The sequence below is a fragment of the Falco biarmicus genome, chromosome 4, assembly GCF_023638135.1.
Source record: "Falco biarmicus isolate bFalBia1 chromosome 4, bFalBia1.pri, whole genome shotgun sequence".
Taxonomy (NCBI): domain Eukaryota; kingdom Metazoa; phylum Chordata; class Aves; order Falconiformes; family Falconidae; genus Falco; species Falco biarmicus.
The window spans coordinates 96,783,414-96,810,797 of NC_079291.1; the positions used below are offsets into that span (position 1 = coordinate 96,783,414).

At 39.0% G+C, this 27,384-nt stretch overlaps 1 protein-coding gene across 6 annotated transcripts in view; it reads right to left on the reverse strand.

Annotated features, from left to right (window-relative positions):
- Positions 1 to 1,207: 1,207 nt before the first annotated feature.
- Positions 1,208 to 27,384, reverse strand: part of ATXN7 (ataxin 7) — an 89,650-nt gene continuing 63,473 nt past the window's right edge. For all 6 annotated transcript variants that reach the window (XM_056338601.1, XM_056338602.1, XM_056338599.1 and 3 more), the window contains 8 exons: positions 13,379 to 13,628; positions 12,436 to 12,698; positions 11,568 to 11,650; positions 9,544 to 9,809; positions 8,923 to 9,121; positions 7,937 to 8,058; positions 6,708 to 7,659; positions 1,208 to 5,391 (listed from right to left, as the gene is read on the reverse strand). In XM_056338601.1, the coding sequence (XP_056194576.1) occupies positions 5,374 to 5,391; positions 6,708 to 7,659; positions 7,937 to 8,058; positions 8,923 to 9,121; positions 9,544 to 9,809; positions 11,568 to 11,650; positions 12,436 to 12,698; positions 13,379 to 13,628 (2,153 nt within the window). In that variant the 3' untranslated portion in view covers positions 1,208 to 5,373. The remainder of the gene's footprint in view (positions 5,392 to 6,707; positions 7,660 to 7,936; positions 8,059 to 8,922; positions 9,122 to 9,543; positions 9,810 to 11,567; positions 11,651 to 12,435; positions 12,699 to 13,378; positions 13,629 to 27,384) is intronic.

Below are 27,384 nucleotides of genomic sequence, written 5' to 3' on the forward strand. Positions count from 1 at the left end.
GGGTGCTGCTAGCGGTACCCAGCACAGCAACAGTGGGGAGAGGGGGACACTCCAGGCCTGCAGAGCTCCGAGACACCCACCGAGAGCTCAGGGTTCTATGGGATAAACACCCCTTTTTCCCTTTCTTCACCTTACCAGTTTCAGAGGATACCGAACCCTGTATTAAATGCATTTAATTCAAAAATTAATAAATAATAATCCTTCAGCTTCAAAGCAGACGCCAACAGCTCAGACCCCCGGACTTGCCTGAACGCGATGAGGAGCAGAGAGCTCTGCTGCACAAGCGCCCAGCTCCTGCATGCTCCGTGCTGCTGTCACTCGTATGGCTCAGCACGACCAACTTCAGTGCCAACGGCTTCTATACGATGGCACAGACATTAGAAATTGCTACTAGAAAACAAAGATATTTGCAGGAAGGCGAGACAGAAAATAAATAAAAATCTTCAGTCAACAGAAAGGGTAAATGTAGAATTATTAGGGAGTACTCACTATATAAAGATAAAGCAGAACCTGCTTGTTGCCTGAACCCTGTTTGTATGTCGTAGCATTCCAAACACTAAGGAAAATTTTGTTTGTACTTAGAGGAAAAGAAAAAAAAAAAACAATCAAAAAAGCACAAAGGCAACAAAGAAAATAAAGGAAGCATTGCCAGGGATGTAAACATAAAGTCCAATCCCACTGACAGGAGTTTTACCCGTTTTACAAACGGCTCCTCAGAGGTCATCCACCACACGCGAGTCCTGAGTCACATGCAGAGAAAAGCCTTGCAAGAATATTTTAACCTGTCGGATTCACACACGGGATCTTTAAACTGTGAAAACACGGAAGATCCCTTTTTTTGGAAGGAAAAAAAAAAAAAAAAGTAATTGCCATTGAACATACTGCATTTGGGGTTGTAAAAGCTGCTTCTAGTTATTCTATTTAGAAAACAAGATAAAGCATGAACCTTAAGTAACAAAATGTCCTTTGCACAGGAAAAATACTGATACAGAGCTGATACAGGCACCTCTCAAAAACAGGTACCAAAATTGCTGCAGGTCGTAAAAATCCGACCCTACCAGGCTGACTATAGCTGCCCTCGCGATGCTGAGTACGGTGACAGAATTTGAGCACATCCAATTCTCTGAAATTAGTTCACATAGGCACCAATACAGATAATGTTTTCCTTTAATGGTGAATGATTTTATAATGAAGCAGAAACATATAATGTATTCCATGCAACCAACCTCATTTATTGAAAAGTCCTAATTTTATTGCCTTGTTTAGTAACATGTTTGTTCAACAAACTAATCTTTTTCATGAAGCAAAGCACAACTTTTTCTTATAAATAGTATAAATTATTTTATTTACAGAAACTTGTTACAAAACAAATAGACTATATATTTATTTTTCTTTTAAATATCCAAAGTAATTTTTCTATCCCATGACATTTGTTCATGTACTATACAGCAGCCAACACAGAGTTCAGCTGATCAGATGCTCTTGATTATGTATACAAATTATCAAACTATTCACACATTTTACACAGGAGATTGCTTTTAGAACCAGGCTCAACACCGAGCAAGATGCTTTCAAGGCCTACATTCACATTGACATTATGTAGTGCTCATTTTAAAATTATCTTTAAAATGTAAAATATCTTGCACAAAAGGTAAAAATGATTCTTTCGTGCTGAACAGTGAAACATTTAATACCCTTTCTAAGCCCAATTCCCTCCTCCAGGACAGAATGAATAAAAGACAAGAGAGAGATTCCTTGGCAAGAGAACTCTTACAGGAAGACGACTGCCTTAGAAATGTCATTTGGAAATCACATCTTTATTTTTTTTAATAGTTTTAAGAGGTACTTACTTTTTTTTTTTTTTTGTTATGTTTTCCTGGAATACCAACTATTTTGAACATTTTCTAAAGTATTTAATTTATGAATACTGCCCCCCCCATCCCCCTTTCCTAAAATGAGACAGTTAAATAAATTGCTGGTTAAACCCATATTTCAAACCCTTGGCATTATATTAAATATGAATTATGAATGGGATTGTTCCAACACAAGGTATTCTAATTAAAAGATTTTACAAAAGTTACCAGCATCATTCGCTTTTCGTCAACCCATCTCATTAATTTCAGAAAATATATATATGTATGTGTATATATATATATACACGCACACATACATATATATATATATATATATATATGCGCACACATATATATAGGTGGAAAAAGCAAGCTCCAAAATTTCAACTGAACATTCAAGTCTTTTAAGGAGAAGCTGTCTAAACAGTCCAAGCTTAAAACTAGTTATATCAGGCACTTTCAGTTTTTCCGTTAGTTTTAAACCACGAGACCCACACAAATGCGCACGCACACACACGCACACAAACACTAAAAAAAGAGAAGCAGTGTGTCACTTAACTAAATGTAGTCTTCTGGGAATCAGGCAACTGATAAGCAATGCCGTATCGACCATGTTGGCTCCAATCCTGCGCTCGGGTTCCCGGGGCAGAACCCGGCCGCAGGACCTGGGCAATAGTTTGCATGTATCCACTCCCAAGACGTGAAAAGGGACACAGCTTTCACAAAACGGAGGCATCCCTTAAGTTGCAAAGTAGGCATGTTAACTATTGGCTTGGCAGTGAACCACTTCAAATTATAAAAAGGTATTTGCTTTTTTTTTTTAATTAATTAATAAATAAATACTAGATGATCTCAATTGTACCAAAACTGGATATAAGAAAAAAAGACCTGTGCAAAAATACATATTTAAATATGTACAATCAATTAACAAAATATGTCTTCTGAAATAGGGATACTTCAATATTTATAATAGAACAAGAAATTCCAAAATAAAGATACAAAAGTATGTCTTTTTTTTTTTTCTTGTATAATTCTTTGTTCATCATTGCAGCAATTTTTTAGGTTAAGAAAACTGCAGGAGTCATAACGAGAAGTTGGAAAGACTATAAAAACTGTATCTCTTAAATTAATACCAAAATCTGTCTAGAAACAACCCAGCCACTGCAAATTCAATTTTGCAAGGAAAATTAATTTTAAGCTTCCTTAATTATTTACAGTAAGAACTATGTGACAATAAAAGCATCAGGAACAATGTTCTGCTTAGAACTGAGATCTAAAACACAATATGTAAGCAGGTCTATGCTCAAGGGCAGACAGAAGTTACGACGTTCTCACTCTTTACTCCCAATGGCTTAAACCCACACGACGCAGTGGCTGCAGACACCGGCTCTGTACGAGCAGCGATCAGGAATTCGCTTGTTAACACGCCTGCACGCTCTCAAAGGAGCACGAATTTGCCATTACGCTTTCAGATCAACAGAACCTTCAAAAAGAGAGAGTTTGATCACAAACTCGCTAGCGTTCAATCTTGCCAATTTTTTTTTTTTTTCCCTTTACTTTTGTGTCTATCAAGAGTCAAATTGCACTTGTGACTGACGCTATCCTGAATGGAAGCTCTGCCCCAGGGACTTCATCAGAGCGTGGATTTCATTCCAAACATGCAGGACTTAATACGTTTTGATTTCTCTTTGTGGCTTATCACTTTGGTTCCTTTTACGTTAAACCAATTGCAGTTCTAAAAATCCTTTCAACAGGGCATCTTATTAAATACGAATCCTTTTGTTCCTGAAAGGTTGTCCTTTTTTAAAGTTTGCATAATAAGTGTCTCCAGTAGGTTGCTTTCTCAGTGTGACCTTTTGTATCGATTCAAAGCTAAAGTGTCTGCATAGAGGCTTCTTGTTGTTTTGCTGTATAACAATGATTTCGTAGCCAGTTCAGGTTAAACTGAAAGCATCGTTAGGTAAACAACTAAGCAACTGCTACTCAGAGTGGCTTTGGATTCCCTGATGTACTACTTGCCACCAGAAGTGGGGAGAAGGCTGGGCTACGCGAACAATTGGACAGGCTCAGATTGTCTCTCCTCAGCAATAGCTGGTGCCATTTAAGGCAGAAAAAAAATATCTTCTTGGTTAGGAATTTGTTTTCCTTTGCTTTGCCCCCTTAATAAAAGTTTAGTCAGTTTTGAGACTTTACCTGATGTTTAAAAACTTAAAAACATCCAGACAAACCAAATCATAATACATTAAGCCCTTCAGCGGAATTCACTTTTGAGGTGTTTTGAAGCAAGACAAAGTATTTCATAAAAATTGACTGGACTATACAAAACTGTGTAAAGCCCCCTTTACTCATAAAGCCTGGGTGGGTGTGGGATGACTGTGATGCACACATCTGCGCTTTACAGGGAACTCTGCTGTCAAATTGGTGTTTATTCCCAAATTTTGGGGGGATAAAAATCTTACTGAATGGTTGAAAGCGTAACATGTTAACGATTCAGTTATACAAACAAGGCATAAAAACTGACTTATGTTTTTGAGAAAATATTTAAATACTTGGTTTAAAAAGGGCTATTTTTACAGGCTGGAAGGCAAATCCAGCCTAATTCAACCAATACAGTTGTTATTTTTTTTTTAATAACAAAGGCCTATCATATACAGCATAGGTCAATAAATATGTTCTTTGGGCATATAGTTTTAAAGGTTATTTGCCTTTGTCTGTTTGATGTTTTTGGATTTTTTAAAAAACAAAGTTAACATTAATCTTCTTCTGCAATCAAATCTTATTCAAAAGAATAGAAAATAGGTTTTGTATCATGAAAGTATGATATTTTTATACTTGTTTTCTGAGCGATGGCCTCAAACAAGTTTTTCTGGGTTTTGTTGGGTCTGTTGTTTGGTTTTTTTTAAAACTCCTGATAGCTTCTTATCCCAAATTACTTGCAAAAGGCTGGGCAAAACAGACTATTTTTTGAATTGTGCTATTTTTATATTCCATCAAAGGAACATTGCTATAAAAACACTAAAGCCATATTCCCTTCTTGAGGGCTTCTTTCCATTGTGCCTCACACATTTTTTTTCCCCCTTGTCACGGGGTCCTCTCCATTGAGGGTGTCTGTCTGGTTAGCTATCACCTACAAAAGACACCATCAGTATAAAAATAAGTCCACAGTAACGTTTATTTCCCCCCAGAAAACATTCGCCAATCTATGTCAAATAGTGGCAAGATGATGTACTCCTGTAAGTAAAATCTCACAGATTTGTAGCACAGTCCAGACCACTGTTAACACTGATAAGAGCAATTATGTGGCTGAACTTCATCCAGTGTCCATTTCTAGTATATTCGCTGCTACAGACATGGCTTCAGGGAAATTCCTTGTTTAAGTGACAGTCCAGTAGATTTCCACACCTGAGGACCATGGGAAGTTGGGAAAACTCAAGGCATCTTGGAGTCCAGAAATCCAGATGGAGGTTTTGCTTGTAGTGAAAACTGTCCAGTTCGTTTCTCACCATGGTGCGTTCAGCTATCAGGGACGTGCCTTTGGCTTTTGAGCAAGCAAAAGGGAGAGAACAACAAATGAGCCAGGCTGTTACAGCAGACACCCTTCAAAGACATTTTCTGGATAATGAGAGCATCTTTTGGGGAGAATAAATAGACACAATGCAACACCACTAACACGCGGCTGGCTTCTCTGAGACCCGACAATTCTCAAGCTAAGGCTCTTTAAAGTTATCAAGATTTCAGACACGTTTCCTTCCTTAATCACTCAAATTACATTTCTCCTTCATTTATATTGCATAGTTGAAATAGTTACTATTAGATAAGTTCAAAAATAAGTGCCATCTGAATGCTTTTTGTTATGGTAAACACAACATAATGGTAAAATTCTTCCTCTATGGCTGAAACTGGAAATTAAGAAACCATTCTGAAAAAAACTCCTGCTGACCTCCTAGCTCTCCAGGTACACAGATTTCAGGTTATTAGCACCAGAGGAAACAAATGGTTTCTTGGGATTTTGATCTTGAAAAATCTAGTTCTAAAGCTACTCTCTAAAATTCCATCTTCTATACTTGAGCTGTATCAAATTATATCTACCCCTCCAAGTCCATTTGAATAGTAGTATTAAGAAGCCTGAGCTACTAGTTTCTAAATTACCTCTCATCCTAACTTATCAAGAACTCTCTCTCCCCATACACTACTTTTCTGGTGCAATTTGTTTAAAAAAAACACCAAAACAAACAAACAAATTTTTAAAATGGAATCTTACATATTCATGAGATCTGCTTCCTTTATAGTAAATATCTGCTTTACCGACCAAAAAGGTTCCTGTCTTATTTATAACATTTAATCTCGTTATTATGAAGTTGTTAGTCAATGACACCTTGGGATAATAGGCTTATTTTATCTTAGTATCACAGTTCTGTTATCAGCATCACTATGCTCCGCTTTGTAGAATGTTTATTACAGATACAGAAACAAGAAGCCAGGCTCAGACACGCAGCTCAGTTCCATGGCTGGGTGGCAAGACTTACTTTAAAAATTACTTTTTTTTAAAATGTGAGGACTTGAATTTAATCTGAGAGCAATTCATGGGCAACATCTAAGGGACTTGGAATGTCATATTTAAGGATACTTTAAAAACAATGAGCCACATTTTATGAGAGTTTTTATGAGAGTTTGTACAAATCTTGTGTAAATGTACTCCAAAAATACTCAAAATGAGTAGTGGACAAGTAAGAGAACTACCTTTTCCTTGAATAGGATCTGGAACTGGCTAGCTACTAATTAAGAGAACAGATGTAATATAAGCATGTGAAGAGGCATGTTCATATTGGCTTAGTCTGAGACGAAACCTCATACCTGATGAAAAAGAGAGTTGTTCATCAGTCCTTGCGTCCCTGGGATTGCACCAGTGTGTTTTGCATGAACATTGTTCACCGACGTCAATTTGGCAACCTTGTTTGATTTGCTGCTGCTGCTGTTTATGCTGCTTGAACCAGGTGAGCACTTTCTTTTCTTTCCTATTAATTTGTCGAGGGAAGTATGCGAATGTGAAAAACTGCTGTGTGAATTTACAGTCAGCTCACTGGACTGATGAACAAAAGGCCCTAAGGAGAGCGTGGAGTCGCTGCTGTTCATCATCACACTCATTCTCTTTATCGATTCTGCAGGGCTTCCAGTCGGAGGACCCCTCCCTGATTGGTCATGTTTGAGGCTAACAGAGTTAGCTTTGCTAGTCATACAGTTGAGGCCAACACTGTGGGACGAAGCTGTCACCGACGGATGATAGGAGGTCCCAGAGTTTCCAGAGTTAACCACACAGTTTTTTCTAAAGGACTCTGTGGAATGAGAAGGTGCTAGCAGTGCGGAACTGTTTTTACGCTTCTTTCCTGAGCCGCCGCTGCTACTGACGCTGCCGGTACTGTTACAGGTGCCACTGCCAGCAGAAGATTCCTTAGGTTTAAAAGATTTGCTGGATTTCATTTTCTGAGGTTTGCTGGGCATAGGTGAAGGTACAGAGGAAAGCACTGTAGGTGTTGAAGGGGATGAAGACACTTGTCTTGATTGCATACTGCAGACAGGATCCACTGCACCCAGAGTAGCAGGATTGGCATTTAGTGTCGTTCCATGTGATGGTACCGATTTATTATTCAGAGACACACAGGAAGGAGATACCAATGCTGGCGATGACATAACCGTGGTGGGTAAGAGGAAACCTGCTGCACTGACACCGTACTGTGAAGCAGGCATCGAGTTTGTCCTATGTGGTGCACGAACTGATGCTGTGTTACTAGATGCTGGAGGAATTTTCCTGCAGGTGAACAGAAAAACCTACATAGCTACCACTCTTCAGAACAATAATCAGTCTAATAATGCTACATTAAAGCAACCGTATCTTGAGGTTGATTAATGCCACTACAATATTTTATTAAATCAACAGTTAATTGTTGCAAAAAGTTTAAAGCACAGACTTATCAACCTTTGATCCGATTAATCTGAACACAAGATCACTGTTCGTTCACTAGAATCACGGGCTTCATGTATTCCTACAAATACCAAGAAGAATAAGAACTTTCACTTCTACTCACTTCCACATCTGTGAATTCAGATGCTTCTCCAACATGAAGTCAAGTGCACATCGAATGTGGTTCCACCGCTTGTCAAACACGTAATAACCTCTTCCAATTTGCTGACTACCAAATGTGCAAAACTGAAAAGACAGATTTTTATTGGTGTTTTCTACTTTCAGTAACAACTCTCTGAGTAAGAATGCACTTGTTTATAAATAAATATTGCTAAATCAACAGGCTTTTAGATGTTTAAATCAAGGATAAAAAAATAGCATATATAAAAATTCTAGCCTATATTAACAAGTATTTAAAATTTTTGGCCTTGGTATATTGGGATCACTTCTTCCCGTTTGATACTCCCATACTTACGACCAAAAGCAGCAGCCAAATTTGAAACCCTCTGATTAAACAGGGAAGGACAGTAGTGTGTGTTTGTATGTGTGTATAAAAACATATTACATATATATAACATCTGCATTTGAGAAGCTATCAGCTCTCTGCTCATAGTCTGTTTTTAAAAAAAGACATAATTTGATATACAGGCTAGGCAATAGAGCTTGTGCGTTCAGTTAGACTAACTAGCTTACACCAAGAGTTAAGTATTAGAAACCACATTACTGCTATCTTTATTGTGATGACTGGCACCTTGAGTAAAAGACGTGCATATGTGTGTGGGGAAGTCCAATAACAAAATCTCAGCAAAAATGCACTGTTCACATGTCCTTACTCTGAAACCACAGCATTTTAGAGCAGTTACCAATTTAATCTTCAGTACTTTGATTTCTTTTGGATTGGGAAAGTGAGCTCCAAACCTATTTATTTAGCACATTTAATTTGCAGTTACAGTTAAACCTTCACTGCCTACTAGGCAACAAAATAATTTTCTTCAAATCTAGAAAAAAAGCCACACACCCAATAGAAAACCACCCTTAAAACCCCCAAGTAATTTGGGTACAAGTTCAGAGCTAGCAAGAGACCAAGGTTAACTTTTACTTAAGACGTACAGCGGCTGGTTGAGGATGATGACCTGAATAATGACAATCCAGTTTTTCAACAGGCTCTTCTTTTTCATCACATTCTCCCTCATCACTGGATAACCGAGATGCTGGCTCAGCTGCAGGCAAGGGAGGGTGCGGGGACTCATGGACAGAAGGAGACTCACTAGGGGCATTTCCACTGTGCTGGGCTGGACAGCCTGGAGGCCTGGGCAAGGCAAGAAGTAAAGGTGTTATTTCACCTAGTCTAGTTAAACATTCCAAGCTTAAGTGCTTATTAGTGCTGACAGAAGGAAATCTACAATAACAGATTTCTGTTATTTTCTGTAGTCTCATAACGCATCTACCGAGAGGAAGGACGGGAGGTAGGGTACCGCCGGAAAAGCAGCATTGCCCAATCGTTGCTGAATTGCTTTCCTTGACGCAAGTCAGCTTTTACTATTTCAAACACCAAACCCTCCTTGCTAGGAGTTACAGCTCAGCACATAATTGCTTCTTGCAGAGAGACAGTCACCAAGCCTAGAGCAAAAATACTGCCCCATTCAACAGATCCGTATCGCTCTTCCAAAATTTACCGGATGAAGCCACCAATATTAATTTCACACCACTGGATCAGCACATTTTCCTTACCTTGGAAGACTGGGGGGGTGAGGTTTGGGTTTATTAGGTAATAAAGGCTTTGATTCTGTAAGAGTAACTCCATGAGAATTTTGGTGCAGCTCCTGGGAAGTTTTAGTAGGTGAGGGATGTGGTTCCCTGAGAGGGGGCATCTGCTGATGATGATCCGAATGTCGAAGAAGTTCCTTTTCCCTGGTTTTGCTTTTGTGCTCGGCTAATAACACATCAAATCGTTTTCTTCGACCCTGTACAGCCCTCCGCTGGGTTAAGGAATGTGTCTGCAAAACCATGAATAAATCATTAAGCCCAGGCTATTAGATTTGTGGAAGTGGAAACATTCAAAACACATATCTAGAGCTCTAAAACAAGAGAAAATCATCACACTCACGGATTAGTAAACAAACAACAGAAGGACTTAGAAAACAAACTTTAAAATTGCTTGGTGGATGATTATATCCCTGCCTGATGCAAAGTAACAAAAACTAGCTATCAAGTAAAAGGCTTCTTTCAAATTTCTTTTGAAAAAAAAACCCAAAAAACCCAACAGCCAACATTCTTATAAGGTTAAGACTGGAACTGAAAATGTGTTTTTACATTGACATTTTAATTGCCAACTACTGCACAACCAAAAACCCTAAGTATTTACTTTCACTTACTAAAATATTTAACACAATAATGTTGACAATCAGACTTCTAATGGCAGACATGAAAAATAGTTATTAAAAGACCTTGCTTCCCTTTATATACTAACTATTCCTTGAAAACTAATGTAATCAAATAGATACTAAGGAATGCACAAAAATATACAGCGGAATCCAGAGTCAGACAAAACTAGAGAGTCCTTTGAGTGTCCTGAATACTACACATAGCAAGGTATGTATGTGTATATATGGTACACATTCTATGCAAAGTGAAGTAGATGGAAATTATTTTTCTAAACTGTTTAAGTCACATACAATACCTTTTTTTTTCATATGGCATAATAGGTTTGATTGTGTTAATTTTAGTAGGTGAAAATTATTATCACATATTTCAGACAAATACCAATACTGAAAAATACTTTATGAGTAGGTAAAATATAAGGAAATGCTGAGAAACACATTTAGGATCTTTCTCTTTAACACTACTGATTTGCCTAGTTCTCTTGTAAAATCTTGAAGCCTTTCCCTCCTCTATTAGCAAAATACCTGCCTCCCCCCCTTAATTCCAAAAGGGCAACATGTGCAGTTCCTCTGGGTCACTAGTGCCAGCTTCATTTACCTTTGTTCTGTACATGGTTTATTTACCAGATGCTTCCCCTACTGACAGTTCAGCTGCTTTGCAGGAGAGTAGCTGAATGTTACACAGTTGCAGGGGATCTGGATTTTTGGTTCCTTGGGACTAAGTGATATCCCCCTGTTCTCTGAGATTTTTGAGCCAGAGGACACATTTCATCTGACCAAAAGTTTTTATCGCTTGTTTAATTTAGAGTTTTGACCTCTAGGCATACTCCATGGCTTTTTCAAAAGACTCATTTCTGAGCTGGCTGTGCTGCTACTGTAGTGCTACATCAAGCAGCATTAGTGTTTACAGAAATATCTCAAGTATCTGCTGCAGACTCTGCTGGGGGTAAAGGAGGGGTTGTGACAGGGGAGGATCTTCATTATTTAAATCCTACAGAAACAAATAATACTTCTAAAGTTTAGGAGGAATTTTGAAATTCATGATCTATGACCCAAAGGTTATCCCTCAAAAGAACGTCATGCAGGTCTCCTACTACCTACACATGAAGTAGGATAATCTGTCCCATGTCAACATCCATGTTTAAAGGGTTTATACAGAATTACAAACCTCCAGGTTTCTTTGAGAAATACATTTTTGAATAAATAATTAACTGAACATCAAAAACAATTTATTTTTTGTTCTGGGCAATGTGTTTTGAGAGGTACTATTTACAGTGGCAATTACAAACAGCAAAAACTTGTAGTTTTCTGTCATACTCCTCAGGAAATTGAATTAAAACTTTTCATAATCTTATTTGGATTAAGATTGCCTACCTTGCATGTCAAAGACCTAGTACAAGGTTTCCTGGTTTCCACATCAATGACACCACAGTATATATCTGGATCAAATTCTCTCTCTGTCAAAGGCACACAGTATTGCAAAGTTACAAAAAGGCATTTTGAAATACTAACATTTATTTAATTTATAAAAATTAACCATATTGGAAACAGTTTTCAAATGTAACACAGGCAAGTGTTCAAATAAAAAAGCACAATAAAATCTTATGAATAAAATTGTACAGATAAAATTTTCTACACTCTCAGCAAGTTCATGCTGTGCTGAAATACAGATCTCAAGTCTACAAACAGAACAGAGACATTTACAGCTGTAAGGGACCTCAAAGGAGGGGTGGATCCTGCCAGTTAAGATTCGAGGTCGCCATCAATACGAACTGTGACAAATGGTGGGGTTCTGTGTTGGTTTTTGTGTTAAAAACTTTTCTACCATCCTACTAATGCTGAAAGTTATTGTGTTTAAAAGAGTAGACTGCGGTTACATTTTTTAATTTATGAGGTGCTAGTTGTTCTGTTTTCTGTGTATATGTGGACCTTCCATATAGTAAGAAGGAAAAGAAAAATCTTTAAAGACAGAGGAGTGTAATTCTAAAACTGTCAGAACTGTCAGGCCCTTGAGGTCTGTATGGTTTCTGAAAGCAATAGCCACTTTTCAAGTTGTTTGCATCCTCTAAGAGTATGTCAAGTTATAGATTCAAATTCTAATGTATAAAACATACCTAATTACAAGTTTCTGTGTTATAAAAGTGTTTCATTTACTTCTGAAACTTACTTCTATATAGGCTATATATGTATTTCTATAGGTACACTGCTAAAAGGAATACAGCAAATAATTAAAAACAATTACCTGACAATCTTTTATGTAAAAATTTCCTATTATTTGTATTTTCTTCAGGTTTCTTTTCCAAAAATGGAGGCACAGAGAGAAGACCTTTACCATTCAGTATCTGTCCAGGGGAAGGCAAGGGTGGCTTTGGTATTGAGGGACAATTAAGGCCAGTCTTTATTGAGGAACTCACAGTAGTAGAACAAGTTGGACCAACAGCAGCTTTCAGTTGGGCACCATCTATCTTTGGATGAATCTTTTCCACTTTGACAGATGGAGTCATACTATTATTTATGAAAAACAAAGGGGGGGAAATGAAAACTGTAGTCATAAATAATAAAAAGTACTTAAAATACGTTATTACTCAACAATACTTTGATCTATTCACAAGGCAAATGTAGACCTTCCCCCTTTATTTCCAGTTTTTTATTCTTTCTTATTTTTGGATTTTTTGTTATGTCCATAAACTCTTACGTCCTTTTTTCTCCATTTCCTTGTAAGTATTTCAGAGGGTCATCAGGGACTTCAGAAACTGTTATTTGGATTCACAGATAAAGCGTATCACTGAAGCAACTGGAAGGGGCTTGTTATGTGCAGTGAGAGGTGTGTGACAGTAAATTATATTATCAGTTCTACAATCTCACACGTGCAGGTCAAATCACATGAATCAGAGCTAAAACTCCCTTATGATCAAAGTATGCAGATTAGATCAAAGAATTAAGAGCCCTGAGTAAAGTGACCTTTATTTATAGTGATTTAAGATGCGGCTTTGCATGAGCTCTTGTTCAACATGGTCATGAGTATTATCTATGATCTTAAGACTAGGCTGCTGTAAAAGACCTGGAGGAGTTTAAAGTGATCATCTCCTAAACCAAACCCCCTCTGAAACAAAAGGCAACGTTACTGATATAGCAGTGTCTATGGAAGTAGTAACACTTAATTTTTTGCCAAAATGCATACTCACATTTTATCATGGGGAACTTTGCTATGTACCGAATGCATTAACCTGTTGTTTCCGCTGATCTGCAGCTTGTCTTTGGGTGATTTCAACAACTTGGAATTTGATGATGATGCACTAGTACCTCCACTGGATGAACGATTGCTCCCACTTGCACTGCTACCTTTGTTTTTTGAAGGGAAAGATGAAATGAGGGAAAATACTGAAGAGGAGGGAGGAGTCAAAGGCGGCTTGCTGGAGGAGCTGTGTCTTCTTTCTGAAAAGGAGGGGAAAAAAGAGGGTTTTAAGCTCCCACAGAGAATCAATTCTTAAATACATGTTGTCATTTACTCCATTAACATTTTTCTTTTATTGGCTTGGGAGGTCCCCTGCCACACACATTGCACAGAGGATTCAAGCCTCGCTGTAATCCATGAGGCTCCACTCACTGCTGGTCCCCAGGCAGTTACAAAGGTCTCTCAACTTTGGGAGCTACATTCCTCAACCACTAAAGCTTCGCTTTCAATAACATCCCTCACACTCTCTCCATCTTAAAAGGACAAGGAAGCGAGAATCAGACCTAGACCTGAGACACAAAGCAGGGAGATCTCTAGCCTCGGGCCAAGCAAGCTGAAACACCGTTAACAATTATCTGTAAGTATGTCTCCTAATGGTCAAAGTTATATTGCAGCCAGTATTTTAACTTCCACTTCATGACCATCTTCGGTATGGTCTACCAGACCTTCATTGTGGAACACCCCTGAGAACAGCAGCTCAGGTAGTGACCTACGTTGGGTTTTGGCGTGTTGTGGGTGTTTTTTGTTTTGTTTTGTTTCCCTCTTATAAATTCTATAGGATTTCTACTTAGGAACCAATTACAGGAGCAGCAGATATTCTTCTAAAAAAAATAAAAATCTAAACATTTGAATTAAAGAGTGGTCACGCTCCACCAGTGAATGTGTTTGAAAATAAATTATTTAGTTAACATTAATATATTGCTCGCATTAACTCATTTAAAATAGCCGATCTTGTAAAGGTAGTTCTTTGGAACAATTAATTCTCAGTCACAAAACACCTGAGAGATTCAGGGAGTACCCAGCTCTGCCCACACACGGACGTGTTAACTGACCATTTACTTGACTGATACTCGGACACCTGTGATTCCTCGATAATCTGTGCAATCAACACCTGCTTAAGAGACACGTCCGGCAATCAAGCATATGCAGACCTCAGATCTAAGAGAGAACTAAGAGTGAGCACGTCTGCCAGGGGAGTTGGAAGGCACCTTTCCCCTCAAAAGTGACACCACCTCTTTCTCAACCAAGTATTGTAAAAGGTGCCCAAATCCACCAGCGATCAATCCCAGGACCAGCTTAGAGACTGTAACTTAAATTTACTTCAGCTGTGGAAGGAGCTGGCTACTCATGAAGTTACAACTACAGCCACGAGTGAAAGTCAAGTCCAGTGCAACCTGTATGGAAGTCCGTAATGCTCTGGAAAATATAAGTTAATACATCCGTGTTCTGCTTATATGACCTATTTCCACCCCCACCCCACCCCCTCCCAGTCCTAAATACAGCAATCATATACCCCTTAGGTGATGACCAGCCAGGACTCCCTTTGTAGCTGGAAGCCATCAAACAAAACAGCACCAATCCTGCACCAGTGTCATCGGGCACATCACCCAGTGCACAGCCCCTGCCAGCAGGACCGTAACACAGTGCAACAGCAATCACCAGGGGGGAAAAAAGGTCAAGCCACTCCAGCAGTGCAAGAAGATGACACAGGAGTCTTACACCCGGCAAGCTAATTTCTTACAGAGGGGGGGAAGCAGCATTGTAAATATGTTCGTTAGCTCGGGTTAGGGGTGGGTGGGAAATAAGAAAAGAAAAAGCACAGAGCTTAGACTGGGCAACTCCAGTCAGGAAATGATCTCTGAGGATGAACCAAGTGATGCATGTTTCTCTCTAACTGCAAAATGGGTGCAAAATACCTAATCTTCTGCAAAAGAGTCATCACTTCTTAATCGGTATTTACCAAAAAGCTCTGAGAGGTCAACTGAAATGCCAAACAGAAATACATAACAAATGCAGTAATTCATCACTCATCTCAAGAAACAGCAGCTTTAAAATGATAGCATTTAGAACAACTAGTTGTCTGTGATGTTCAAAATCACCCTAGTTTTCCAGAACCAGATGCCATTGAAGACTTTTAGAAGCGAAGTATGTTAGCGTATTTCTGTTCTAGTAAATGGCTGCGTTTCTAATATGACACACTGCTTATTGCCAAATGTCTTTTTATAGCAGTGGCAAGAATCCCCGAGCAGGTCTGATAAGTTACTATTTGAGGGCCATTAGTTCAGCGATGCTACACCCTGTGAGATTACTCTGTGAGATAATGAGAAAAATTGCTCAATACTCTTCCACCTTCTGTATATTTAGAAAATTCAAAATCCAAGTTCTTATCACAGTTATAAATAATATCTAATAATCCAGTCGATGACTAATGCAATCTTTGGGAGTTTGTTATGATTTTATTTTTTTTTAAGGAAGAGCGGGTGGTGTTACATCCTTGGGGAAAACTTGGCAGGCGAGAAGAGAAAGGGACTAGAATAAGACCAAGTACCTCCTCATTAGGAATAAACAAGACAAAATATTAATCTCCGCTATTAATCCAAATTATATGAACACTGATTTTCTGGCTGCTTTAACTGGTACTGTTCTGGCAGTAAATTGAGATGTTACTGACTACCGCTGCATGAATATTTCACAGCACCAGTCTCAAACAAGTTGAATTAATATAAAAAGAAAGTGTGTTAAACTGCTGATAATAAAAAAACACAACCAACCAACCAACCCACCCACCCAAGAGAACTAAGGCTAACCGCTGATCACACACCAAGATTACACTCGATCTGTCAGAAAGGTATTTCCATTCTACAGACATATGCGTCAGAACACAAACACACACAACAAAAAAGCTTTTTCTAGAATTTTGGGACAATTTCTGAAAGAGATATTTTAACACTGTATATCTGTGAAATGTTTACTTTCTCCTGTACGTAACCATGACTTGTGTAGTTTACCAACCAAATGAGAAGGCTTTTCAGCTAATTTTTTGTAACCTGCCTGGACTTGTTTCATGTTGACCTACGTACAAGTAGAGGTAGGGCTGCTACTAGGATCTGCTTATATTTAATGTTTCAGGTTTTTTTATAAAATTCATGTTTTCAAGTGCAATCAGCTGGTTTACAAAACAGATCATAAGCAGAAACTACCAATGCATCTCATTGGAGAAAGCCAATATTATTTTTGAAACCAGACACGTGTTAAGCATGGCATACTTGAGCTAATTCATACATTTATTGACAGACTGACATAGTCTTTTAATAGAAAAATTACTACACAAACTGTCACTGAATAATCAAGACCACCATGCTTATTATGCTAAGCATATTATAAGGATAAATTCTACTAATCACCTGCCAATCTAATACAGTTCCCATTTGCCATTAACTCTGACTCAGCCTGAAAATATTTAAAAATAATTACCTCCAGGTGTTCAGTCTTCAGATTTTAAAAGTTAGTACTTACATCCCTTACCTTCACATAACTCTGAAGAGAAAAACAATTTTTTTTATGCCATGATTGCTTTTACAGCACATCAAAGTGATATTTCAAACACTACACTTGTGTAAAATGGTTCTAAACTCTAAAATGTAGGGGGAAGATATTTCTTTTGTGTTGTTTGTTTTTTAAAAATGTAAGAAAGATATAAGTATTGGCCTTGGACAAAGGACCAGAAAGTCTTCCTTGATCGCACAGCACTGGGTAGAAGCTGACCTAAAATGAAAGTTGCGTTCAACACTAAACCTTAACAAATAAAGTCCTCCTTATATAATTTTTTATATTTTATATTTTTATATTTATAGAACATCTTTGTGACCCTAAGGAGAGGGCTGTACTGAGAGTTCGAAAGCTGTGAAAAGAGGTGGCATCCCAACGAAGGCTGTTGCTGCTCAGTGACCGAGTTATCTGTTAACTATCAATTTGGAAACATACAGTGATAGTTTGTGTGCTGCTAGACTTATGGGTGAGCAAAAATTATATATGCATACTGCCAAAGCACATGGGACTTCCTGATAAATTAGATACTGGTAATTTAAATCTCTTCAAGGGCTTTAAAACAAAATAAACAAACAAACCCCCCCCAAATTAAGCAGCTTCACTTGGCCCTTAGTCTGGCTTCCAGTTTTGGGGGGTTTAAATTCCTATTTTCCATTGTGTATTTGCTACTAAACATGCAATAATTTCTGAGAAAATGCAAAGTAGTGACCAGGCAGGGGAAAAAAAGGAAGAAAGGGAAAAGGAAAAAAAAAGAAAGCTTCTCACTATGTTTGGCTATTAATTCTTGTTCTTTCATCAATGAGTAAACACTTGGACTCACTGTGATTTATATCCTTATTCCTATATTAATATAAAAGATTATGTCCCTTTACAGAGAAAAATACTCTTTTTCATAAAATGTCACTTTCTTTGCTGTATGCTTAACAACAAAAAATAAAGAGTAAAAACACTTTAAATTTTTCACAATGTTCCTCCCAGGTCTACACTTGGTTCCAAAAATCTAGGAAGTGTTTTGCACTGTTCATTCTCTCTGGGCATCAATTAATAGCTTTGGCCAGCAAATACAAGATGTACAGATCAAATTTCATAAACTTTTTTTTTTAATGCTGACTTCTTATGTAAGTACTGGGCAAAAAGTCAAACTGACCTGTGTCAGCGCTAGCAGAGCCCTCGTTAAAAATGAAGCACACCCATCTGAACACACACAAGTTTAGTCCAGTGAAATGTTGCAACTTCAGTTAGCATTCTGAAAACCAGTTTCAGCATGGATTAGCCTAGATATAGGAGTATCATTCAGACTATAGAATTAAATGTGTATATTGGAACGAAGTATAAAGATCACTTTAAATTATTATTTCATGTATCTGTCTCACCTAAAGTATAAGCACGATAAAAGTGCACATTAACGCAAACCTACCTTTTTTTCCCCCATCGTACTGAGCTACTGTTTCACTTGTCATTTAAGAAATTATCTAGTACAGCCATATTAAACCAAACATCTTTTACTTGAGGATAAAATTTATTTTCTGTCACTGTGACTATTATATTTCTAGAGTAATTGTGGAGAGCTCATTTCTCCAGAACGGTCAGATCCATGACGTGACAGGAGAGCACAGACTGGGACACTGCTGTGGAAGGGCACCTCACCATAGCTCCAGATTTTACCCAGCAAGGAATTAAAATCCCTTTTGTGGCTCTAACCCAAAGGCCTGTGTTGGGCTCTGATCCACCATCACTCTGACCTCACCATAACAAAGGGGGGGGGGGGGGGGGGGGGGCGGGGGGGAAGAAAAGAAAAAAAAAAAGATAACATCCATGAGGATTTCGCAGGGGAAACCTGGGAGCTAAACCAAACACCGGCATAGCAGGCAAATTACTCTCCCTTTGATGCCACCCTGGCAGCCTGCAGCTGCTTGGGAGCAATCGCCTGTTCCGGATCTTGATCTGCTGCTCACTCACTTATTGCTGCTTCATTATCCTGCTCTAATCAGGGGCCCTAGATACCAAGGATTCTGCCTTAATCTTCAACTGATGTCCCTTTAATCATCCCATCAGTTCTGTTTGCACTGTAAATCAGGATGAGGTCACTCCATCTTCAATTGTGTGGTGTTTAAACTTACACACTTAGCTCAACAGACAGCATCTAAGCAAAGTCGTATTTTTCACTCCAGCAAGAAAGTTACAGAAAAGAATATTTATGGAGTCCAAGCCATCAGTATGACAGACTGCCAAGGCTTGATTGGCACCGGTACAATCTGTCATGTCTCTAGAGAGTATTCTTCTTGCTATTTCATAAAAAAACATTGCTTTGCAACTGGCAGCTGATATTATTGTTTATCACTTAGTGTTAGCAAAACCATGAAGAGAATCTGACTGATAGTCATAGATGCTTATGGCATTCCATTCACAGAAAAATAACACTTTAGCAGAAGAAAACAAAAAAAGGAAGTGTATCATTTCTATTGCAGCACATTGAATGTAACTCAGGGTGGTAGATATGTAAGCAGTACATTGCTGTATGTATTTACATCAACACAATGGTCTTTCGTATCTTGACCAGAGTTCTTCATTATTAGAAATAAATAGTAACAGGTATAAACTATTTATCTAAGAAATAGGTTTCTGTAGTATCTTTTATGCAGACTAGGGCCAAGTTAGCAATACTGATGTAACCTTACGTCCTGCACTTCCTCACTTCAAAACTATTCAGCACAATTGCAGTACAGAATGTTTCTGTTGCCTGTGTAGATACCACCATGTGAAGAGGCAGTTAAGCTACAATGATACAACTTTACTCAAAATGTGTCTCTTCTGAAAAATCCACCAAAATTGAATATCTAGCCAATTTTCTTGAAGCCTATTTTTAAAACCTTGAGTTCACCTCCACACCTTGGTATGTTAACAGGTTTGCTTTGCCTAGCACAGCTTTTAAACATGCTGGGTTTTACCTTTTCACATTACACCTTCACCACATACATGCTACAGCATTGCTGAAAGACAGTCTTTATTTACATAGAGATGGTTAATACCCAAGAAGATAAAAATCACCCTGTTAGGGGCAAACAATAGAATTTAAGTTGAAGTCATACAATACAGAGCAAAATATAACTACAGAGACCAACAATTGTAAAAATTCCCTTTGAAATGCTCTTTCATATTAAAGCAATCTGTGGAGGCTTCAGCTTGGTAAGTGCCATGAAACATTTACACTCTCCAACAAAGAACTCGGGAAATTATCTTCCTCTCAGAAAATCCTTTGTTGAAGCCAACAGACAAATAAAACAAATACATCAAGACCTTTCTAATTGCTGACTGGGTACGCTCCATAGTTATATGTCAGTTCCTAGTTCCTAGGATGTTTTCACTTCTCAAATGAGGGCTGTATCACCATTAAGCTTTACATGTTATCTGTTTTCTGCATCTCTGTCCGATGGCAGCATTGGTGTGTGTACTTCCTGCTCCGTTGTCCAGTTCTTCCTCATCAGGGCAGGGATCCCACTGTTCCAGCTATGAATTCCCACACCATTCTCTTAGTCAATCACCTCCAAAACACATGCTACAAGCCTCCCTAAAAAGCATGTAAAATCTGCCTCTGCTTTTAGCTAGGGTACACTGACTTATTACAAAACCTCATAATTACAAAGAATTTATTTTTTTTTTTTAGATACACTTTGGTTACAAATGCTCAATTCAGAACCCAAAGCTCTCATATATACAAACATTTGGGTTTCATTGTATCATTCCAGTTCCAAAATCCCCCCACAGTAATTCACACTGATTTAAGACATGTAAATAAAGCGTATCTGGATGTTTATGATGGTGCAGCACACAACTAATCTTCCTCATGAAATCCAAACCTCAATGCAACCAGAAGTCACAGATCATTTTGAATGATGTGTTTGGAATAGCTACTTCAACTAAAGGTTTCACATAACCTACCAGTCCACAAGTCCCAGACTGACAGATTTTAGCTCAACTTTCACTTTGGTTTGTTTTTAAAAGCAGGTTTACCAGAGCACTTAACATAGGAAATGCAAGCAAAGTTGGGAATTGGAAAACATTCTCTGAGAATATTCTCGATTTCACCTTCCCCAGCCTCGTTGCACCACATTCAGTGTGCCACTGCAACCCTCTGAACCTTCCCAACTTTTAAATATGAATATTTGCAAATTATTTACTCAACTCCCAAGAGGTACTATGACGGTTAGTAAACCACATCCCTTTGAACAGAAACAGAACACAAACTTTAGCTATTATAATTATTTTGTTAACAGTTAATAGAATAGTTATAGAGAAGCACTGGCTACTTTGAAAACTGTAAACCCAATTACTCAACTTCTGATTTCTAAATGCATGTGTTTATAATTTTCCTCAAGATTTACTTTCAAGAACCAAAATCCACTCACACTAGCGATCCCTGCGCAAAATATGTTTGATAAAGGACTGTGAAATTCTGTGTACGCAGGGTCAGTTTTGTTGCCACCACTGAAGAAAACAGAGGGAGGAGTGGAAAGAGTTAATTTTCACTACTAATATTCTGCACGTCAACTTCAATACGTTAAAATCCTATTTCAAAGAGGAGACAATCCTGTAACTACAATTTAGGGTATTTAAATGTTGCTTTTTAAAATGCCACAACTACAGCGTAGCAAGGACAGCAGTGTAATTCTTTAGCAGCACAACACTTAACTGGGCAGGAATGGCCACCTCCACTATGATAACTGCTGCAAAACAGCCCCAAATCCAGCACACCTCCCCAGTCTCCAAGATTACCACCACAGAAAGGAGAGCGAGGAGCAGATTGCAAGTAGATATTATTAAGAACCTAGCAAAACCCAGCAACACTAAAATGTATTTAAATAAATAACCTTCAAGTACATCCCTTTCTCCACTGCTGTCTCTCCACAACTCTCTGTACATTCCGAAAGCTAGTTTCCCCATTTTTCCCCATTTGTTACTAATCCTTTCAAACCCCCTTATATTCAGCGCACATGAGTAGTTCTGTAATCAATTTCCACAGGATTTAAAATTCTTCTTTAAAATACATGGGGTTTGCCCCCACGAGATGTAAAATAACCCTTGAAGCACCAACAAATACATACTGTCATCCCAAGCCTGCAGGCAGACTAGGGTTTTGCTGTGTCATGCAGCTCCCTTGTGCAGCAGCAAACTGGAATTAGGGATGCTCCCATCAGGTTTGTTTCAGCTATTCAGAGCCCCACGGAGATCAGTAAAACTCTCAAGAGCAACATGGGAAAACTGATAGAGGCAGGACATTATATTATTCACAGAACAGAACGACAAGCAAAATGGAGTTAAGAAGACTGACTGTTGGGAGGTCCCCTTTGATCACCCAGAAAAGGATGTTTTTCTCCATCCTTCTCCATGCCCCTCTTTGCTCAGGTAAACCCAAATGCAAGGGCTTCAGCATCCCAAACAAAAGGCTCTGCCACAACATCCAAGATCAAACTTCTGCAATGTTTTTCCAACCACCTTGCCAAGAGGTGGGGGAAAGGACAGATTTCTCTCCCAGGGAACTGGCCCTGGCCCTTTCGGTCAGTAGCTCTCTTGTAAATCTGTCAGGCGCTGGAATATAAATACTGCAAAGTTATTACGGAAGGACAGTAGAGTGTCTTAGATGGTAATCGGGCCATGGAGAGATTATAACGTCCACATTATGAGCACTAATCTCTGTGGAGCCTGTTGATGACATGACAATACCTGCACTGTCTGATTAAAAAGCAGGTATTGAATAAATCATTCTTCTGCTATTAAAAAAAATGTTATTCAAAATAAACTTCAGAAAAGCTACAGTGATAATGAACAAAAGCATCGAACAGACAAAGGTAACCAGTACAGATCAGCGTACCAAGATGCAGTATGGGACAGCTTCCTCAAAAATACAGCTGAAAAACTGTTGTCTCATATACGCTTAGCCTGAATGACATAAAAGAAAAGCTTCAGAATTTCAAAACAAGCCTAAAGCAAATTAAAAATAATTAAAAAATTATTCCGATGTTTAATAGAAAGTTGAGTGAATGTAAGTTTAAAGAACTGTGTGTTGAAAGCATGGAAATAAATAATTAAGGGAAGAACCACACAATCACATAATATTATAATACTGTGTCATGTATTTAGAGTTCACGTATCCAAATGCCTGTTTACATCCTTCATCTTGCTAATGCTTCTATTCATGCCACAATCAGGAATTTTAATATTTTCCCCTGTACCTCTTTCTTTACATGTAGCAAACTTTTGATTGTCATATGTTGACCATCAGACTCGGCTCTGCTACAAAAAAAAAAAGTTGACACTGAAACTAGCAAATGAAAACACAAAGGGGGCTACAGGCTAACTGATAAAGTTCTGAACTGAAGACGGGTGTTAAAAAAAAAAAAAAAAAAAAAAAGGCCTTGAAATGGACAGCTCTCCATATGAAAGAGATCAAGAAGAATACATTTTACTTTGTTTTGACCAGGGGAATAAGAGAACATACCATAGGATATAGACAAAAATAGCATCAGCTAAGCAAATCACATTATTTGATTTTGTCATTAAGGAACTACAGGATAATAAGACATCTAGCACTACTGTTTTTCTTACATATTGCACAACTAACTAGTGACATCAACAGGCACACGATATGAAAGCTTTGTAAGATTAAAAACAAGATAAACATGTACGTGGCTACTTAGGACTAACCACCTACAACAGCCCCTCCTCTCCCCCAAGGTGTTACTGCTCGCAGTGGAGAAGGCTGACTGATGGAGCTGAGAAGGAAGCTCCTGGCACTATCCTGACGTTGCCTGTCTCTCACCTCTGTCCCCACACATATGGCACGCCCTATGGGTGCAACAACTCATGTAAATAGGACAAAAGCATTCTTTACCAAGCCTCTATACCGATGGGCAGCGCCCACTTGCAGGAAAACCTCAAGGAGAAACAAAAACAGTATGAGGGATCCAGGCTGGGGTTTTGCCTGCACAGCTAACACCCCGTTTTCTGTCCCAAGGTTTTAAACACAAATATTTTATTTTTTTTAACTTTTACAGGATGGAAAAGGGAGATGGGAAGCAAATCTGTGGTGGGGTGAATTGCAGTATTTTTAAAAGAATTATTCTAAAAGATGTTTCAAGAGCTGAGTAACCTTCCAAAATCTGAAGTCTCTTGGAACATAATACTCTATTTGCAACATCAATGGAAAAGAGAGAGTAAATAATTCGGGTTTTTGTTCTAAGTCAGATCCTTACATCATTGTACCCTAATTTACCATTTTTAGGCATTAGTCATTTTTCAATTACAAAAAAAAGGATCGATACAGCTTATTTCATTAACACTGGTCAGTCACAATTGGTGTGAAACAACTGTTTTCATGTTTAAAAACACTGACCACATTAACTATATGCTAATTAAAATTTTACTGCAGCATTAGCACAAAGTCTCACAGAAATCACTAATGCAGTCAAACGGGGGCACAAACCTACTGTGCTTGCACAATTAAGTCTTTCAAATTAAGTAAACCAGCGTTTTCACATTTCACTTCGAAATAATGGAGCGATGCTGCAATTAGGATATGCTAACTAAAATGTTTGTGCAAGTTTAACCTTTTAAATAAAAACACAACTGCACTTGACACATCCAGGCTGTGTCTGCATTTCCCGTTTCCTCCAAAGCCGAGATACAACGGCACAGACCATCCTGCCCACAGCCAGCCATCCACAGAGCCGTAACAAGGAATGTATTTGCCCTTTGATTTATAAATTACACGGATGAGCACACTCAGGAAAACAAGCTAAAACGAACACGCTCTTAATAGTTTCTTTCTTTAATTAACACTTGGATTAACAGCTGCCAATTCTTCTGCAGGCCTGGCAGGATGGCAATCAGCTGTTGAAGTTTTTATTGCTGTTTTCTCCCCTTGCACTCTCCCCATCGGGGCTGGGGCTTCAGAGCGCTTTTGGAGGATTTTCAAGTTTCTGCAGGGAAACAACCTGGGAGCAGAGGCTGCCTCCCCCGGGCCCTGGCCAGGACCCATGCAGCCGGCCCAGCAGGGGCTGCATGGCACGGCATGGCACGGCACGGCGCAGAGCCCATCAGTTTGCCCTCGTTCGTGGTGAACTCGCCGCCCGCCTGCTTTTGGAGTCGAGCCAGGCCGCTCCAGTGACATTTCAGAAGGGCTCACGCGGGCCGCTTGCAGCGCTTAATCCCTCGCTATGAGATTATCCACGTCGCTTGGTGAACTCGGCTGAGGCCCCACAACACCCGTGAGCAGGGCTGCCATCCACGCTGGGCCACCTCAGCACCGCTGCTGGGGCTCCAGGCCAGCCTCAGCACCCTGCGGCCAGCAGCGGCCCCCGGGCCTCTCAGCCAGCCTCAGGTCTACCTACAAACCTGCTGCTGACCGTGGGCACCGCAGCCACGGAGGCAGCGCTGGCACCAGTCGCATACAGCCATGGCAGCGGCCCACACAGCTGCTCTTATGAGTCCTGCAGCAAGCTGCCAGGCCCGTGCCAGCGGCACTAGAAAAGTTCCTCTGGCAAACATGCTCATCACCCACCAGCCACATGGGGACGGTTTCCCTGTGGCCGCATCGCTCAGCCTGGGGGCACCCAGCATCCCAGAACTGCAGCTCCATGGGTAGCTGCCGGCTCAGGGGACATGGGTCCTGCCACCCCGGCAGAGCACCACAGGACACTCGTCGTGTGCTTCCTCAGCAGCAAAAATTCACTTCAGTATCTACTGTCCTGAACTTCCACATAGGTCTCAACATCCCGTTTCCAGACTCCAAGGTTTGAAGGTCAAGGTCTGATTTCCAGCCAAAGCCAGTGCATGCATGTTAAAATCTAATTTTTACCAAATTATTGATTTCTGGACTATTTGCTAAGTAATCACTCATAAAAATTACAGTCTATCTGCTGACAAAAAAAAAAGAACAGAAAAAAACAGCTTGTGGCTTTTGCTAGTTTCACATTACCATAACCAAAGCTAAAATTTCTGGTCTTTCCACACTTACCGAATTACATCCAAATTCATCTTTAACACCAAGCAAATCACTTTTTCACTAAAATGAAAAGCTGCCAAGAGGAAAGGCAGTTGGCTTGTACAAACACCTGTGTGTATTAGTATATTACTTTCATTAAGAAGGGTTAAACAGATGCAGAGAGCATCATTTCAGCAGGTTGGGTTTTGATCGAGTTGTTTTTTCTTTTTTTAAAGGAACGCAGAAACCTGGGGACTGCTGCTCCCATTAACAAGGTTAGAAATAAATACTAAAATCCTAAGCCACAAATACTAAATACTAACCCTCCCATGTCTATGCACTCAGAATATGAGACAGCAATCAGCTCCTCTTTTGCTCTGGATTTCAAGAGAAGTTGACAGCTCATGTCACTTTCCTATTAATTGTTAAGCACAACTCAGGAATACAAAGACATTTCCTTGGATTATGCTGTTTTAAAAACATATCTCCTTCCATCGCTAAAATTAGTACCAGAGGCATACATGTGTCTGGAGGATTTGTTTCTATTGTACACTCTTCTACTTGACACCCGTAATTAAAACCGGGTAAGTCTCCAACAGATTTTAGTGGTTCACAAAATTCTTGACTTTAAACTACTATGTGGGAAACTAGCACTGATGTATTTGTCTTCTTAAAAACTAGAATTTTTCTTTCTTTAGTCTTTGATTTGGCCTACTCTCATCTTAGGACCAAGAGGGCAAGTAACTTCTGTTTTGTTGCTTGCTCCACAAATAAACTAAGATCAGGCAAATTTAATCCCCACATGGAACAATAAAGAAAGCTGTCTTCCTTTTGAGTAGAAGGGGGGACAAAGAACCAACTACTAAGAAATCCCAGCAGCTGGGCATCAAGGCAGGAGCTGGAATGGAAGGGAGAAGCATGACGATACATTGACACAGAGGGAAAATGGCAATGGCCCACAGGAAGGCACACAATGGCAGAGAGAGAATGCAACGGGATTTTATGCCTGCTTATGTTATAGCAGCAGCATATATGCCAACTGTCTCAACCTCTGCGTTTGTTTTTATTTACTATTTTCCAATAACTAAAGGCTTCTAAGTAACTTTATACAGTAAATATTCTTGAGGTTTCATCTTGAAATGGACTGTGCATGTGCCACAGTTAAGTCACATGCTGCAAGTGTACACTGACAAATGCAAAATTTTCCTTAATGTAGTAAAAACAATTGTTATATAAGGCAATGAAATTAGGAAGTTCTCTTGGTACTAAATATCGCAAGAGGTTTTATTTTCTATCAGCACTACTTAAAGTGATTTTTAAAAAAATATCCCCAAACCACCAGCAACATTAGATTCAACATAAACACTTATACCATCAGCGTATAGTTCAGTACATTTCAGAGGCCTAAAATCAGCCTTGCAAGCTGT